Source organism: Gymnoscopelus microlampas (genome assembly GCF_963454915.1).
Source record: "Gymnoscopelus microlampas genome assembly, chromosome: 24".
Taxonomy (NCBI): domain Eukaryota; kingdom Metazoa; phylum Chordata; class Actinopteri; order Myctophiformes; family Myctophidae; genus Gymnoscopelus; species Gymnoscopelus microlampas.
In genome coordinates this window covers 34,803,186-34,820,421 of record NC_139961.1, presented here as the reverse complement: position 1 = coordinate 34,820,421, position 17,236 = coordinate 34,803,186, and the positions used below count along the sequence as shown (strand labels likewise).

Here is a 17,236-nt window from a genome sequence, read left to right as displayed (position 1 = left end):
GCGAAACCCGTCGCCGTGCGGTGTCGGTGGTGTGCACGGTAAACGGTACGAAGCTGGCTCCCCTTCCGTTTTGTCCGACATTTGGTGAGTAGAATTAATTATGTTGCGCGGTGGAAAAGGTGTAGTGAGCAATGAGATGTCCCCTACGCGACGCGTAAATTCAGCGCGGCCGCCGTGGCGAGTCAGTTGGCGACATGTGGTCTGGCGGTGCGTTGTTTATTCGATAACAGAGCTGTGGGGTGTCGCACCTAGGGTGCGGAAGTCGCTCGCCATTTATATAGTTAGAGATAGTTTGTTGACTACTTCTGTTGCAGTAATGGTCTTTTCCTTTACTTTAGCTTTTTAATTGTCTCCGCCAGGCCGAAAGGCATGGCGCCAGAGTATGTTTTACCCCCTGTCCGTCCGTCTGTGGATAGCTAATCTCCCGCATCGTTGGCTTGATCGCAGCGAATCTGCCCCCATTTCAATACACGCCGTCTCCGTTTGTAGGTGTGTGTGTGTGTGCGCGCGCACACGGCAATTACTTCAACGCGCTTGTGTGTGTGTGTGTGTGTGTGTGTGTGTGTGTGTGTGTGTGTGTGTGTGTGCAGTACTGTGCGTCTTCTGCTTATTAAAAGACGCATCCAACTCACCATTCGTGTGTCCACATGCACTGTTGTGCAAACACACAAAAACAGCCGCCATCTCCACACACATTCCTTGTGTGTGTGTGTGTGTGTGTGTGTGTGTGTGTGTGTGTGTGTGTGTGTGTGTGTGTGTGTGTGTGTGTGTGTACGCGCGCACACACGCGCGTTGCAAAAACACACAAACGGCCGCCATTTTGACCAGATTATACAGGGTCACACATTTCCGTATAACACCCGCCACCAAAAAGATGTATGATGATTCATTGTATTATTATTTGATTATTAGATAATGATTACACATGCCCCATGAATATTATAAGATCATATATCTTAATCACATATTATAATCATATGATATAATTAATCATCATAACTTATTAATAATCATAATAAAATAACAATATTAAATAACAATATATTGCCCATTTTCCCCCAGCCATTTCGCCATTTATATATGTATATATATATAGAGAGAGAGATAGATAGAGATAGAGATAGAGAGATAGACAGATAGATAGATAGATACATAGATAGATAGATAGATATCCAGAAAAGTGCAGTACTTGAGCACATGTAGTTATTTACTCACCTCTGTAATTTAATTCATGACTCCCAGGATCCATTCTCTTTTGGACTCCTCTTAGGACATGCTTATGTCTCCTACAGACTACGATAGGCTACTTTACAGGTCACACTTGGACCATTGATAGGCAGGAGTAGGCAGCTTTAGCTTTGTAAAAGGTGTGAATGGGCCAGCCAATGTATCACTTCAGTAACGTCACTGGCGGCCGGCGGCTGTGTCTATTGTTGTCGGAGCAGAATTCATTTTCCTGGCAAATCTTCACTGACCGGGCCATGGCCCCACTAGCCCTCATGACGCTACGCCAGTGATCGGCGCTGCCAAGTGGTCTCTACGTGGGCGTGGGCGCTACGTGGGCGTGGGCGCTACGTGGGCGTGGACGCTACGTGGGCGTGGGCGCTAGATGTGAGGCCGGCGCAGCCGGCCGAACTTCTAGTCTTTGTAACTGCACTCACTTGGATTCGTACAAGTTGTACGAATCCAAACTAGATTGTTGAATAGATATTTGATATTTGCTAAAACACATCAATGAAACACTGTAATGATAGTCAAGTTCAATGTGTAATCAGTGTTACGCAAATGTAAATGCAATGAAGTGAAACTCAGTCCAATCAATGAATGCCTAATCATGTCAGTGCAGTGAATTTCAATTTCAAAGCTGGTACTGTACTGGTAGGCTACAGTAATTCTCGACCTTACCCCTGTTCCTGTTGCCCTGTTCTTGGTTGACTTCAGGAGGTTCATAGCACTTACTCCAACCTTTTAATCCACTCTGGTTGTAGGCTACTGCAGTCTAAAATCTAAATTTCATCAAGTCTAATAGACCAGTGGTTCTCTAAGTGGGGTCCGGGGACCCCCAGTCCTTGAGGGAGTTCCAGGGGGTCCCTAGCTAAATGATAGAGAAATGATGGGAACCAAATGGACCCTTATGGGTCTGTTGTAACTCAGAGAGTGTACAAATGGACCCTAATGGATCCATTTGGTTCCATTTGTACACTCTCAGAGTTAAATTAACATTGATTTTACAATATAAAGTGGGGTAAATGGGGGTCCAAAGCCTAATGCATGTCAAACTGGGGGTCCTTGAAATTAAAATGGGTGAGAATCACTGCTAGAGCCGTAAACATCTTCTCTTATGGGGGTCCCTGGCATATCTTTTCAAATTGGGGTCTGCGGGCTAATAAGTGTCAATTTGGGGGTCCTTGATATGAAAAGGCTTGAGAACCACAGTAGTGGAACACATACAACAAGCTGTTTAGTTTTAGGTCATGTAGTGTCAGCACATTCAGCAGCAGTGTAGCATATCAATTGTATGCTGAAAAGCTCAAAGCTGTATGAGGCTCTATCCAGTCATGCAGTGTCCAGCTGTGAATTATACAGTGTGGTGTGAAGTAACTAAGTACATTTACTCAAATTCAGTACTTTTACTTCTACTCCACTACATCTCAGAGGCAAATATTATAGTTTTAGTCCACTACAATGATTTGAAAACTTTAGTTACTTTGTAGATTTGAATTATTATAACAAAACATACATTACCCACTTCAGCCTATATATATTTCGGCCATTTGAAAATAGCCAATCTACAAGCTCACAATGCATCGCAAATGAGATGCATTGTGAGCTTGTAGATCTGCTATTTTCAAAGACTTTATACAGTTGAAAAAACTTGTGAAATTAGACATTCTGCATGATGAGTACTTTTACTTTTGTACATTTTGATACCAATAGTTTTGCACTTTTACTCAAGTCCATTTTGAATTCCAGACTTTTACTTACAGAGTATTTCTACATTGCACTATTGATACTTTTACTTAAGTGACAAAAAATGTAAGTACTTTTTCCACCACTGATTATATACAGTACTTGAAACTGGACTTTTTGCAATTATTCAGCGCTTGATAGTTGAGAGAACATCAGTTCTTCTCCAATTAATATGAGCCTTCATGAATCGTGACACAATCCCATTCACTCGTCACTAGTCTACATTGAAATGAATAAATACATAAATCATCTAGGCTAGACTAATGCAAACCAAGCCTAACATAAAGATAGTCGCTAGGTGGCAGTATTATCCTAGAGTCTATATCCCATTCCTTCCCACTCCCCCTTTGTCCATCATTCAATTTATTAACAGTCACGTGCATGAAAAAGGTGAGGCAACTTGGCAAGGTGTTAGTAGTGTGATCTGTTCAAATATAAACAGTCAAAGAAAAGAAGCTAAATGGTTAAAATCAAGATCAAACCATTGTAGTCACAAAAATATATTTATAATCAATCAAAAGTTATGTTAGATCTATCCATCTATCTATCTATTATAATCTGTTATTAATAAATACGTGTAATATGTCTTTTAATTTCCTTCCATGCATTAAGTCTTGCTACAGGCCCTTGGAATAGCCTACTTACAATACTTACAATAATAATAATCATCATCATCATAATCTCAATAATAATATGAATATGAATATGAATATGAATATGAATATGAATAATAAGTCAGACATTTTCAAAGTGTTGTGTTTAATGGCTTAGTATCACTAGCATTTTATTGAAATTGTACAACACACACAACTGTACAAAACATTAGCTGGAAACAAAGAGGGGAAAAGGTGTGGCCTGATAGTGTAGAACATGACAGTAACACTACATATCACATCAAAATAAATGTATTCAAAATGTATGTTATGGATAACAATATCCAGCAGATAAAGCATAAATATGTATTTTATTTATGTATTTGAAGTCGCATCAATTATAATATTTTGTATAACTACATATAGGCTATTTCTTTTGAAGGCCAAAATTGTAGGTTTATTTTGAGAATGACCAATTAAGCCTAATTTGTGAATTTAAGCCATTGAATTAAATAAAGTAAGCTTTACTCTGGTTGAATGCTGATAGTCCCAATCACAAAACATAAACCCATAGGTGGCAGCAATACACCCAAGTGGCAGAGAGAAAAGAAAAGAAAAGAGAAGAAAAGAAAAGAAAAGAAAAGAAAAGAAAAGAAAAGAAAAGAAAAGAAAAGAAAAGAAAAGAAAAGACCAAAGAAGATGGGGGTCTTAACCATGACTCCTGGTGAGTAGTGAAAGGTCATCAATAGTAAGGTAGTGAGAAAATTGATTTGTTGGGGACAAAAGTGAGTCGTGGCACATTTTCAAGTGTTCACTTTCAACTTTTTCAGCCATGTTATACCAATTATCTTGCACCATCAAGTGATGGTGCAATTTGAATTGAATTTAATTGGAAAAAAATAGAACAAAGATGTAAAGTTAATACTTTGTTCCCTTTTTTATAATACAATCCTATTTGTGCTGGAGGTCCGAGAATACATTTAGGTTTTGCTATGATTAAGAATTGGGAATTTAAATTGTTTCGCTCCTGCAGCTGCGAAAGTGGAACCAGTCGAGAAGACTTGTGAAAATGTCCAACAGGTCACAGGTGTTGGGGTTAGACCAATGGTCCTCAAACGTTTTATTTTCAACAACCCCCATAACTCTGAGAGTGTTCAATTTGTACACTCTCAGTGTTACAGACCTGTAAGGATCGATTTGGAACCACCTCAAGGGGGTTCCAAATGGGTCCCTGGACCCCACTTTGAGAACCACAGGGCTAGAGCAGTAGTTTCAGAAGATCGCCCCTTTGCCCTCAGAGGTCTGTGACGTAGACCTGCTATACCTGGATCCTCCAGAGAGCCTCTCTGTTCTGCGTGTCCTCTGAATAAACAACTTTAGTTTCTTCCTGAACTTCTCTCCAACGAAGGCATACAACACAGGGTTGATGCAGCTGTGAAACAGGGCCAGGCTGTGGCTTACGAACAGAGCCAAGTCAACAGAGTTCCTCGTAGAGCAGGTGAACGGCACCAGGCGCGCATTCAGGAGCGTGTCCGTGATCACAGTCAAGTGGTATGGCGTCCAGCATACCAAGAATGCAATCACCACGGCCACTATCACCCTCATTGCACGGTGTTTGTGGAAGCCACGCGTGTGCAGCAGCCGTGCAATGGTTATGCCGTAGCACGTCACCATGACAACCAGCGGGATGAAGAAGCCCAGGATGTGGCGAAGCCACCGAGTCGCAAGTCTCCAGGATGTGGCGTTGCCGAAGTCAAAGTGTTCAGCACAGATAAGCTTATCTGAGTGCTTGTCCGGTTTAAAAGCATCGTTAAAAAGTGCTGGAAGTGCCAGTGTGCAACCAAATACCCATACCACTGCACAGGCCACCCGACTGCAAATCCAATGGCGATCCTTTCCAAACTCTGCGGCATGCACAATGACCAGGTAGCGATCGATGCTAATGCAAACCAGGAAGAGGATGCTGGTGTAGAAATTTGCTTCCATGACGACGCTGAGGAACTTGCAAAGGAAGTCTCCAAAGATCCAGCTCTGAAGCGATGCCGTGGCCCAAAATGGCAGCGTTAGAGCCAGCAGACCATCTGCCACTGTCAGGTGAAACAGGTACACATCTGATGGGGTCAGAGACTGACGATTGGAGCCAATCACCAATGCCACTATTAAATTTCCTGGTATGGCTAAAAGGAAGATACAGATGAGGACCACAAACAGGGCCATAGTTGCTACAGAACTCACTGCTTTGGCCTCACAGCTTAAAGTCCCAAGGTCTAGAGTGAAGTTGGGGTGGTTATAGGCGGTGTCATTTGGTCCATATAAATCAAAATCCTCGTCGAAGGTAATGGTGAGGGACGTCATGGCTGGGGACAGAAGAGAGGTATACGATTACGGTTATATTGACATAACATCAAATCAAAAGCCCCCCCAAGAATATGCTAATGTTCCTTTTGCCATGTGGGCAAATAGACTTTGGAACAACCTGCCTAAGGATGTTGAGCTAGCAAACACTTTTAAATTGCTTCTTTAATCACATGAACCGTATAGTACCCCTATTCTGGGGCAAACATTCATACCTATTATATCCAAAACCGCAACTTTTCAGGAAATCTGAAAAACGTGGTTATTTAGTCACAAACGTAATACTTTTCGTTGGTTAAATATTTTTAAAACCTACAGACAGACTTAACCACTTTTAACCTGGCATATTTTCTGCATGTCTTTATAGGCAAAAATAGCAAAAATCTAGATCTACAAGCTCAACGCATCACAACATTGTTGTGAGCTGTAGATCAGCTATTTCCATTACTTTCATACGACAAAGTATAAAATAACAAATAGCATTAATGTACGCAAAATGAAATATGCTGATAGATACAAGGTTTCTGCCCGACAACGATGATATACTGTACTGTTTAAGTGGTTAAACACATTTTTATAGATTTGTTTCGATTTTTGTCCTATTTCATAGTATTTTGTGTGTGTTTTCATTGTTTGTTCATTTTACAGATCAACTTCACTTTATTGTCACATCACAAATGTACAGGTGTAAATGTAAATGAGTGAATGAGTAAGCTTCTCACAAATTGCAGTTACATTTAAAAAAAAAATGTAAATATCAATTATCAGTGTGTAATAACGACCGAGGTCCTCAGTCTCAAATAGCAGCATATATCAAATACAGTAGCCTTGAATATCATTCTTGTGTTTTAAAAAAAATTCTATTATCCCAACAATTATTCTTTGCATATAAATTCCAATTCTAAAAGCTTACAATGAACAATGATTTGGTGACTAACCTTTTATGGGGTAACGTTGGATTTGAGACGAGAAGAGTCTTCACGTGGAGAGGGATGCTATTCAAATGGGCTGGATTTTGTAGGCATCGTTTTAAGCATAAACATCATTGCCACAATTTTACTTCCCCAATCTCACTCCATCTACACATGCGTCATCAAGTTTCTCCACCAAATGTGTCAATATCAATCTCCTAGACTCCTACTCTTCAATATTGATCATCTCAGAAGCTTGAGACATTTTATAATTTAATTTATGTTAATTTGATCAAAATCACAAAATGTGGCATGCACATATATGAGTGAATTTTAAATATATATATTTTCTGATATGCTATAGCCTGAGAAGCAGTTGTCACTTGTGACAGCTACAGCACAAGCAAAGAGATATACTGTTAATACATTATTTTTATGATTGATCTGCTTTATGTAGAAGGTAAAGCTTTTTAAAACAGTTTTCCCTTGATGATGAATGCATGTATTGGGTCACATCTGGACCTACAGTATAGTAGGTTGCATTGGGCCTAAGGTACAACAGTACAGTAAGCCGCATGGGCCAACAGTACAACAGTAGTCTACAGTAGTCTACATGGGCCCACAGTACAGTTGATTGCATGAGCCTAGGTGGCATAGGCCTACATGAGCTTTGACGACCATGCAGTCTTATGCAAAGGTTCAAATGTAATTCAGAAAGCATGCTATTTAGACAGATGCCAGGTTCAGTCTATGGTTCATTTGTTGACCTGACATCCTATAATTTGTATAGTTTCAATGAGGATATGTTCTTGGTTTACCTATGATCAGTGTTGTAGTGCTAATTTTGGAAGTGTGGGAGCTCTGAAATAAAAATCATACAATTTTCATACAAAAATAATAATATTTCTTTCAGCATTTAGAGAAGTGAGGGAGCGCCGCTCCCCCACGTCCCCCCTCCACTACACCCCTGCCTATGATCCTAGATTACTGAGGCACTGCACAGTCTCTATGCATTTGATGTATTACATAACATTACATTACAGTCATTTAGCAGACGCTTTTATCCAAAGCGACTTACAATAAGTGCATTCAACATAGGTAGGGAACGAAAACTACTAATCACCAGAAGTCTTGAGTGCATTTTCTGCAAAAACAAGCAACCAGGAGTATACCTAGCGCTAAGGTAAAAGTGCAATATATCAGCTACCTATTTCCTTAAATAGATGAGACAAAATAGCTAAATCAAATGAGCAGGAGCTAAAACAAATAATTGTATCGTTTATCTCGCTCACTGTAAATTGCTCTGGATTTAGTGGATTAAGAGCGTCTGCTAAATGGACTACAACAGGCCGCATGGACTTACGTTCCTGTAGGTCTAGCATTATAGCCTAATGAAACCATAAAATAGCCCTTACAGCAGATTGCATGGGCCTACAGGAGCCCACAGTAGGTCACATCTCACAAAGTGAAAATCACGTGAGTCTGTAATTCTTGCATCAAATGTGCACAAGCGGAACTAAGCATGACCCATGCAGAATACACCGCAGTGGTTTCTCCATGTTGCAAATCATTTGGCAATCGATTGATGTTTTACAAAACCCAAGTTCCTACACTTCAGGATGTCACCGTGGCGTTTCTGGAACATACATGAGACTTTGTTCTCGTTCTAGTGTTGTAATCTATTATCTACAATACAGTAAAAGAGTTGTTTTTGTTACTTGTCCCAGGAAGCCCAAAACCTTTGGGCATTTATTTTTCTAAACTAACATTTAAATAAGGAATGAATTACTAATTTGAAGTTTTTTGGGGGAATCTACAGTATTGTCTTGTTATTCTGTCCAAGGTTAAAACCAAAATTAAGAATTCAATGAAAACAACAAACAATGTTTGATGTATGTTTTGCAGCAAGCGTTGGGACATGCTGGTGTGCAAGACTCTCCAAAACTCATTGCACAGAATGTGAGATGAAGTAAGAACTCGCATGTGTCCATACATCTGTGAAAAAGATCACAGCAGACAAGGATGTGATTTAATCAAAAGGAAACGCACAATGGGGAGACATCTATCCAAGAGTTTCCAGTGTCCCATGAGGCCTTGCATGAATTATGGACATCACTTCCTGTTGTCGATTCATTTAAGTGATCTGTGTCTGTGTCAGTCAATATTGATGTGGGAACACAACCTGACATAAATCAGAAAGGGTCATATTAGTCTACCCACTTCCCTACAAGATCTCCCTCCACACAGCTGATTCAAATTAATGATCAATGGCTCTTGACACTTGCTCTTAGCTGTAGCCTAACTCCTGTCCTGTCTTTCATTCTTTCTAACTGCTGTGACAGCTGAATCTCTGCATGGGGATTAAATGGTGCTTGTTAAGTGACTCCAGCACTTGATAATAAGCATTGATCATTAATTTGAATCAGCTGTGTTGAGGGAGATCTTGTAGGGTAAGTAAAGGCAGACTACTATGACCCTTTTTGATTTCTGTCATGTTGTGTTCCCACATTATTGTTGACCGATTTGATTCCTCAAATGAATTGAATGACTGACAACAGGAAGTGATTCCCATAATTGACACGCCCCCTATCCACATTAAGCTCCTTGGGAAACTTGTGGATAGCTAGCCTCATTTTAATTAATAATTAATTGGCAATAGAGGACACAGTCAGTTAAGTCTCGCCCTTGGGCACCCCACCATTGACACAATGTAAAACTTACCAAGCACCTTCGAGAATAACCATGCGAGGGATCTATTAAAACATACTAGCAACCAAGACAATAAATCAAAACATCACTACAAAAGTAGTTCCCAGGTAGTGTGTTAGGCTATATGTCTAACATTTAAAGGTAGGGTAAGTGATTTTCTTTGGTTAAAATAAGTGTTAAATAGCTCTATATTCTAATAGTACTCATTGCTATAGAGTGTTTGTTCAGTAAAAGGAGTCTCCATGTCTCTCCAGCTCTTTATAAAACAGAAAATGCATTTTCGTTTCAGTTTCAGTTTCATTTCCAATTTTATCCAATAAGGATAGAGAACTCAGTCAGGATACAGATTAAACAAGTGAAATTGGAAGTGATGACACTAAGAAATGAGCAGGCAAAATTGGAACTGGAACACTATAAAAATGAAGCTTGAAAATGGGTACTTTCTCCTGATTGGCTGAGAGTTTGACACCTACCGGAAAATGTATTTTCTGTTTATTAAAGAGCAGGAGAGACGGGGAGACATCTGTTACTGAAAAAACACTCTATAGCAATGATTACTATCAAAATATAGTGTTTTAACCTTTTAACAAAATACTTTTTGTTTTAACCAAAAAATATCACTTACCCTACCTTTAAGCTATGGCCTGTTTGTGTTGGAACTTCCAACTTTGAAGTTTAAAGTTATCATTTTTGCAAATCAATGCGTTGTTATAGGTTATATACTGTAGTTGTTTTCACTTAATTTCTTAAATACTTCAAAATGATACTTAATAGTCTAAATTATCATCCATAGTGTTGTTTATACCCAATGCTTTCATACAAGTAACTTTAAAGGAGACACACCATGAATTTAAAAAAAATATTTGATATTTAATATCATATGGTGTATGTCCCTCAAACCATTTTCAAAAGGTTTGAGCCTAAATCAACACTCAGATATACTCATCCCAAGTCAATTCTCTCAGGCTTATAAAGCACTTTCAGCTGCAATACCAAAACGTCCAGTTGGCTAGGGGGGTGCTGTACTGCGGTACTGAGCAATTCTGTCTGTCAAAATACATGGGCAGAAAGTTTGGTGAGGTAAGCAAACTTGCCATTCTGAGATGGCCTGTTCAGACACGCCCATTCTGAAAATCTCTGAAATGAGAATGAATGACTGAATGTTAAAAGAAAATATTTTTTGGGGTACAAGAGACACTGGGGAGCCAAAAAAATAAAAAATAAATAAAAAAAAGTGAAATTCATGGTGTGTCTCCTTTAACCATGCACATGATTTTATATATAGGCTACTGTAGCATGCATGCTGCTATTTTATATGCTGGCTATGTTTTACACCTGCACTTGAAGCATTTTTATTCCACCTTCCGTATTGCCACCTATCCATTGCAATTGTTTTAAAACATTCACCTTATGTACAGTATATTGGAATTTTGTATATCTGATTTGTCTGGCATGCCTTCCTTACATTGACCTCTACTGTGTTATAATGTCCTTTCCTCTCTATAATTCTCTCTTCCCTGTTCTAACTTTCTGTAACTGCAATATTGAGAGCTTACATTATACATTATAATTCTAAACAGTTTGTTACATGTTCTTTGCCTAAACATACCATAATGGGGCATTGAGGGAATAAATAATTTGAACTATTCCATATTGGTCTTTTGTTGTGCAATGTGCACCATTTCTTGTCTCTTTCTCTGTATGCATTTTACATAATCCTGATTACTTAATGGCAGAGCTGACATTTGGGGTAAAAGGGGAGACATGGTTAATCCCATATTGGAAATTAGTTTTTTAGCTTCACACAGTTGATGGTTGCACAGATGTTCTGATGAGCACTCAGGGGGGAGTAGTTTGGGGTTAGTTACCCTTTCAGCTATAGCCACCCATACATAGATGTTTCACTCAGTGTTGTGCAGTTTTGTCAATATGAATCCTCAAGTACAATTACTATTAAGCTAAGGAATACAGTCTTCATGCTAGAATGCATAAGATTGTTGTCATTACAATTTTATTTTGGTTGGTTTACAAAATGCACCATATTACATTTTCATCGAAAAAGAGCAACTCCCATATTCTGTAATAACCACCTCATTATGCAATGACTTACTACATAATGCATTGTTACACACGTTTTAGGAACAGATCACTTGACAAGAACAAAGAGAAAAGAAAATCCATCTATGTTTCACCAAGTAAACTGATGCTAGCCCATAGGTGGCACTGTGGCATCGTGACTAATTGAGCAACACACTGTCATCCACTTGTCCTGTGAGATCAACATTGCATCACATAGAAAAGAAAAACGTGTGTGACAGAAATTACAAGCAAGACACACGTTTGCTTGCTTTCAACCATAAATTGGAGGAATGGCTAACTCCACACAACCTGAATTACAACTACATTGTTGTGTTTTGCTCACTTGAACATTCCTTCTTGTTCTTGCTGGCGTGAGAAACATTCAAGCAGAGAGATAAATAATAACCTCACATCAGTAGTATCAGTAATGATAGGGGACCAAACAGACTTATATAGCCTAGAGACAATGAGACGAGACGATCTTCCTCTCTGTGCAGGGGTAGGTGGTGACGCCTAATAGCCTGTTACCACTGTTTTTATTTTGTTGAACAGGCAATAATGTATCCATCCCTCCCACGCATACCCATAAAACACATACAGTAGTTGTGCTCTCATGCCAATGTGTTGCATCACTACTACGGTCATCCCATAGGTGTTTACGTAATTATAGGCTAACACTGAGTGATTCATAGTCTTGTCTGTGTGTGTTGTATTTTGTTGTTGTGAAATGGTAGGGGGTTGATATCCAATACCTAGTATCCACACCACGCACAAGATCTTGATTTCTCATAAATTAGTGTTTCACTATTGGTTGACCCTTTTGGAATACATATTCAATGGTTTTAAACTAGGTATTGACACAGACCGTGACCCTGCAAATATCATGTGTTAGGCTTCTATAGTATTTACATTGTCATAATTCAAACAAACCGATGCATTCTCCAGCAACTAAAGTATTCATATTGGTAGAACTGAAATCAAGTAAATCAGATGATTCGCTGTCACAACAAATCTATCAATAAATGCACCGAATCACTGTGTATCTGCCTGTCCGTCTGTGTGTGTGTGTCCGCAGCATATCTCAAGAAGCGTCTGACCGATTGACGTCAAACTTCTGAGATCCCCGATGTCATTATTATGATGTCATAGTACTGACGTCATAGACAGGCCTCCATGTAGCTACTATGACAATGGGTACTGCAATAGGTAGGCTACTCTGATAACGGGTACAAAAGGTATTGCATAACCAGAGGGGCATGCGTTCCCAACAGGCATCACCCTAGTTACAAATATATATACAGTAGTATAAATATTGATGCACTACAACCAGTGACATCATGGCTACATTTGCATTTAGGGGTTCACATTGGGTTAGCTTGGTCCACGAATCACCAGAGATCATTCTCTCAAAATTACTTTTTTTGTGAGCCGTACACCAAATATAATACGAATTTTAAAATAAACACTTGCATTTGACATAATACAGCACACTGAAAGTTATTCTAAGTCATAGCTAGTTCTGTTATGGGGCGGCCATAGCTGAATGGTTAGTGAGCCCACCTGGGGAGCCAGAGGCCCTGGTTGTCAGGCCAGCAATTTGTTTTGGTCTGCGGGAGCAAGTAGGTCTAATTATTATTATCATGTTAAGTAAACTATTTTAAATGTTCTAAACACTGTTTAGTGCGGCACTACTTTCTTTTTCTGTAAATAATATTTACGAGTTTCACTATTTAACAAGGCACTGCCCATAGTACCTGTCCCCACCCCTAACTCAAAAATACTGAAAATGACATGTGACATGTTGTGAGCTTGTAAATGAGCTATTTTTGCTATAATGACATGCCCAAAATAGGGACACCAGGTTGAAATTGGCTAGTCTCAACTCTTTCCAAATTAGACCTGCTGGTGTACTGATTAAAAGGTAATTTGTTTGTTTAGTACTTTAGTACCCAGATGTTTTTTGGTTTGGTTTGTTTATTTGTAATTTAACATGGTAAGTTGTGCTGCGATTAAAATAAACCGTATTACTGTAGCTGGCTATTTTGTCTAGATGCTCACCACCTGGTCTGAAATTTGACACTTGGGTGCTCAGATACTAAACCTGCTGGCTGTTATGAAATCACTTTACAAATCGTCACCTTGCTAAACTAATGGCCTAAGTCATTTTTTGAGGAAAATTATATTTTTGCCTAAGTCAGTAGACTTAGGCAAATATCATATAGTTTTGTTTTGGATCAGTTTTTTATTTTTCCTGAAAAAAATGACTTAGGCCATTAGTTTAGCAAGGTGACAAAATGACATTCCTTAGACAGTGAAATTGTTTTGATGACTGATCAAGAAATTATTACATATTCAGTCACTGGGGTTCTCTGGAAATGTCTTTTCAGGTTCCAAAAAATGATCACATCATGTGCCAAGTTTTAGCTGAGGATAGATTTTGTATTTATTGTTTTATAGGAGACATTGTCGAGTCAACATTTTGGTTTAGTTGACATTTTACCCATTTCACATTACACCTGAATGGAAATCAAATTATTTAAAGTAGCCTCTAGGTAAGAAATTAAGGAGATACGGTCTGCCTGGTGATCAAGTGGATAATGAATACAATTAATCATGTAATCATCATTTGTAGTTGGTGGGAAAATAATGCTTTTGTTATAGAATATACCTTATAGGAAACAGTTTACCTAATGACCCAGGACTCAATGGCTATGGGGATTTTGTTTTTAAACACCTTTTAAAACACTTTGGCTCCCATAGCCTACCAGGCTACCACATAACCACACAACCAAATTACAAACTACTGAATGGCTCATCAAGAACCTTAAATAACTCCAATATACTATACACATCAATTGCAGTACGTTCATCAGATAGTCTCTGTCAGGGTAGAGTAATTGTGCACTGATGGTAGATAATAGTGGTATCTGATTAAAAAAAACTGCGTGTGGATTTGCCATTATCTCTTCAAGATCAAACTAAGAACATAAGACATAATTGTGCTGTCAACAGCAGTAATGAGATCACCATTAAAGTGTAGGCACAGCAGGATCGGAGTCACGTTATTTTATTTGCCTTGAGTGTGAAATTTTGAATTGTTGACATTGTTGCATAAGCATAAGAAAACCTGTGTATGCATGTTGAATAAAGAAGTAAATAAACACACACGACCTGACATTTAGTTGACACTAAACCATGTTATTGTTTACCTTTTCACTTTAATGATATTATTGTGCAGTAGACACACAACCCAACTCCCTGAATGATATGATAGAAGCATGAATGTGTGCTGATTTTAACACATTTTAAAGGGATATTTCACTTCCAAACATGTTTGGGGTCATTTTAACTTTTGTGAGCACCCCATACAGTTCTGTTGCTTGATTCAGTATTTAGATATTTGATATTTATTATATCAGACCCTGCAGAAACCTCTTATCGCCATATTCTAACTTTTTGTGTTTGAAATTTGTGAATTTGCCCCTTCCTATACAACTCCAAACTCCATTTTAACCATAATAGATTCATCGAAAACACCCTTCCTTGTTTCTGGTGACTGATATGTCCTTCTAATGCGTGAGGGGGCCATGTTTTTTCAATTGCTTTTTTCATTTATTTAAAACTTACAATAGAAAATAGAAAATCCAATAGGAATAGGAAGGGGCGTGTCTGATAAAATGGATATCAAATATCTACATACTGAATCAAGCAACTTAAAACTGTCTGAGGTGTACACAAAAGCCTGAGTATACGTTAAAATGACCCCAACCATGTTTGAAAGTGAAATATCCCTTTAAGCTAAACAGTTCCCTGGATTTGTGCAATTTTAAATTGCACATGTATTTCATCCATTCACACAATACACAATGGTATGACACATGTCATTCTCCAACAAGTTCTTATTGCTGATGGTTGACCAAGTTGGAAGACAGTTGATATGGTTGGAATGTCCTGCACGTGGCTTGAAACTGAATTATCTTGTCCCCCCTGGGTGCTTCAGGGTTATGTTAAGTTCAATCATCATCATCTGACTGTTTTACACAAGTTTGTTGATGAATTCTTGTGTTTGACATTTTGTTGTGTGAATTGTATTCTTGAAACCATTGCAAATGAGGGCTTCCCTCTATCGATTATTAAATGAAGATTGAATTCATGAATAAATGAAAAAGCACCAAAACTTGAGGTTATCCAGACCTACTGTGTGAAGCTTTCACACAACACAACACAACAGACCTCACACACACACACACACACACACACACACACACACACACACACACACACACACACACACACACACACACACACACACACACACACACACACACACACACACACACACACACACACACACTTCACCCGCCTCACCCCTTCTCAGGTTTTCCTGGCAACCCCTTTCAGACAAAATGTTAATATTCTGATTGGTTATCAAAAATACTTCCATTCTCACGATCAGAACATTGTTTCAGTAATGTGCGTGACATTTCTCTAAGCTCAGGTCAGGTATATAAAGCTTGAGCACAATGACCAAATGTGTCACGACATATGTGGGGCTCTGAGGAGTGCAGGATGAAACTGATGCATTCGAAGAGGAAGACAACACTTGTATGATCCAGATCAGTGGAGTTCAAATGTTTTGTGCCCAAGGCACACAAAAAGGCAAGTCAAAATGTATTTTATAATATTTTCAATATGTTTGAGAAAAAAATGTAAAAACAAATGTAAAGTCACAAATAGGTAAACCAGGTTTAAAGTGGTTAAAACATTTTTCAGGGTATACAACTTGCCTCTGTATTGGGAAATGAGTACACACATAGGCTACTGAAATAGTAAATTAAAAGATCATTCATATTTTTTTGTATCGTTGTATTTTTGCAATAACAATGTGTGGTTGTCACAAAATTCCAAGGCACACTAGGACTTGTCTCATAGCACACCAGACTGTTTGGAAACCACTGATCCAGACCATGAGACCACTGATGAGGAGCTATTAAACTGATGAGGGTTCTGCTGAGGTTGCTGATGCATTCTGGTTAAGAATCACATTTTTCTAATTGATTTTATTCCTTAGTCTTAGCGCTTTCTTAGTGTTATTTTCCTAATAAAGTTGTTGTTTTCAACTCCCCCCATGTAAAGCGTCTTTGGGTACTTAGAAAAGCACTACATAAATATGAGATACTACTATTATTAAGAAATCAGAATGTGTTCTAGTTTTCATCCCCACCTGAGAGGAAGACCGTCATTAGTATGACCCCAGGCCAGGGCCATGTCTCACGGTTAATGGTATTTGATCTGTTCCAAACCACAGTGATAAACATGACCAACACATCTACATAGAAAATTGGAAGGGTGTACATCCAAGTATATACATGGGTCTGTTGATTGATTCTGTCTGGTGTGAAATTGCTGTAGAAAAGCCTTTGTGGCACCCGTCATACAAAGCAGCTGCTATGTTGTTCAGACATACATGGACTAGAACCATCACAGACACAAGAGTACACTGTGTACACCAAGAAATCAATGTGCCTAAATTACAGTGCACATATTTGCAAGGCACAGGTGATAAATAGCATAATATATTTCCTCAGGTACAGTACAGTATGTGCTATAGTCACAATA

The 17,236-nt window shown here is 38.7% G+C and overlaps 1 protein-coding gene across 1 annotated transcript; it reads right to left on the bottom strand.

Moving 5' to 3' along the window:
• Positions 1-3,801: 3,801 nt before the first annotated feature.
• Positions 3,802-6,895, bottom strand: LOC311040491 (C-X-C chemokine receptor type 2-like). Its single transcript, XM_084050805.1, has 2 exons — positions 6,857-6,895; positions 3,802-5,920 (listed from the first exon to the last, which is right to left on the bottom strand). Exon 2 carries the CDS (start codon positions 5,916-5,918, stop codon positions 4,836-4,838), a length of 1,083 nt encoding a protein of 360 aa, XP_083906931.1. The 5' UTR covers positions 5,919-5,920; positions 6,857-6,895; the 3' UTR covers positions 3,802-4,835.
• Positions 6,896-17,236: the final 10,341 nt, after the last annotated feature.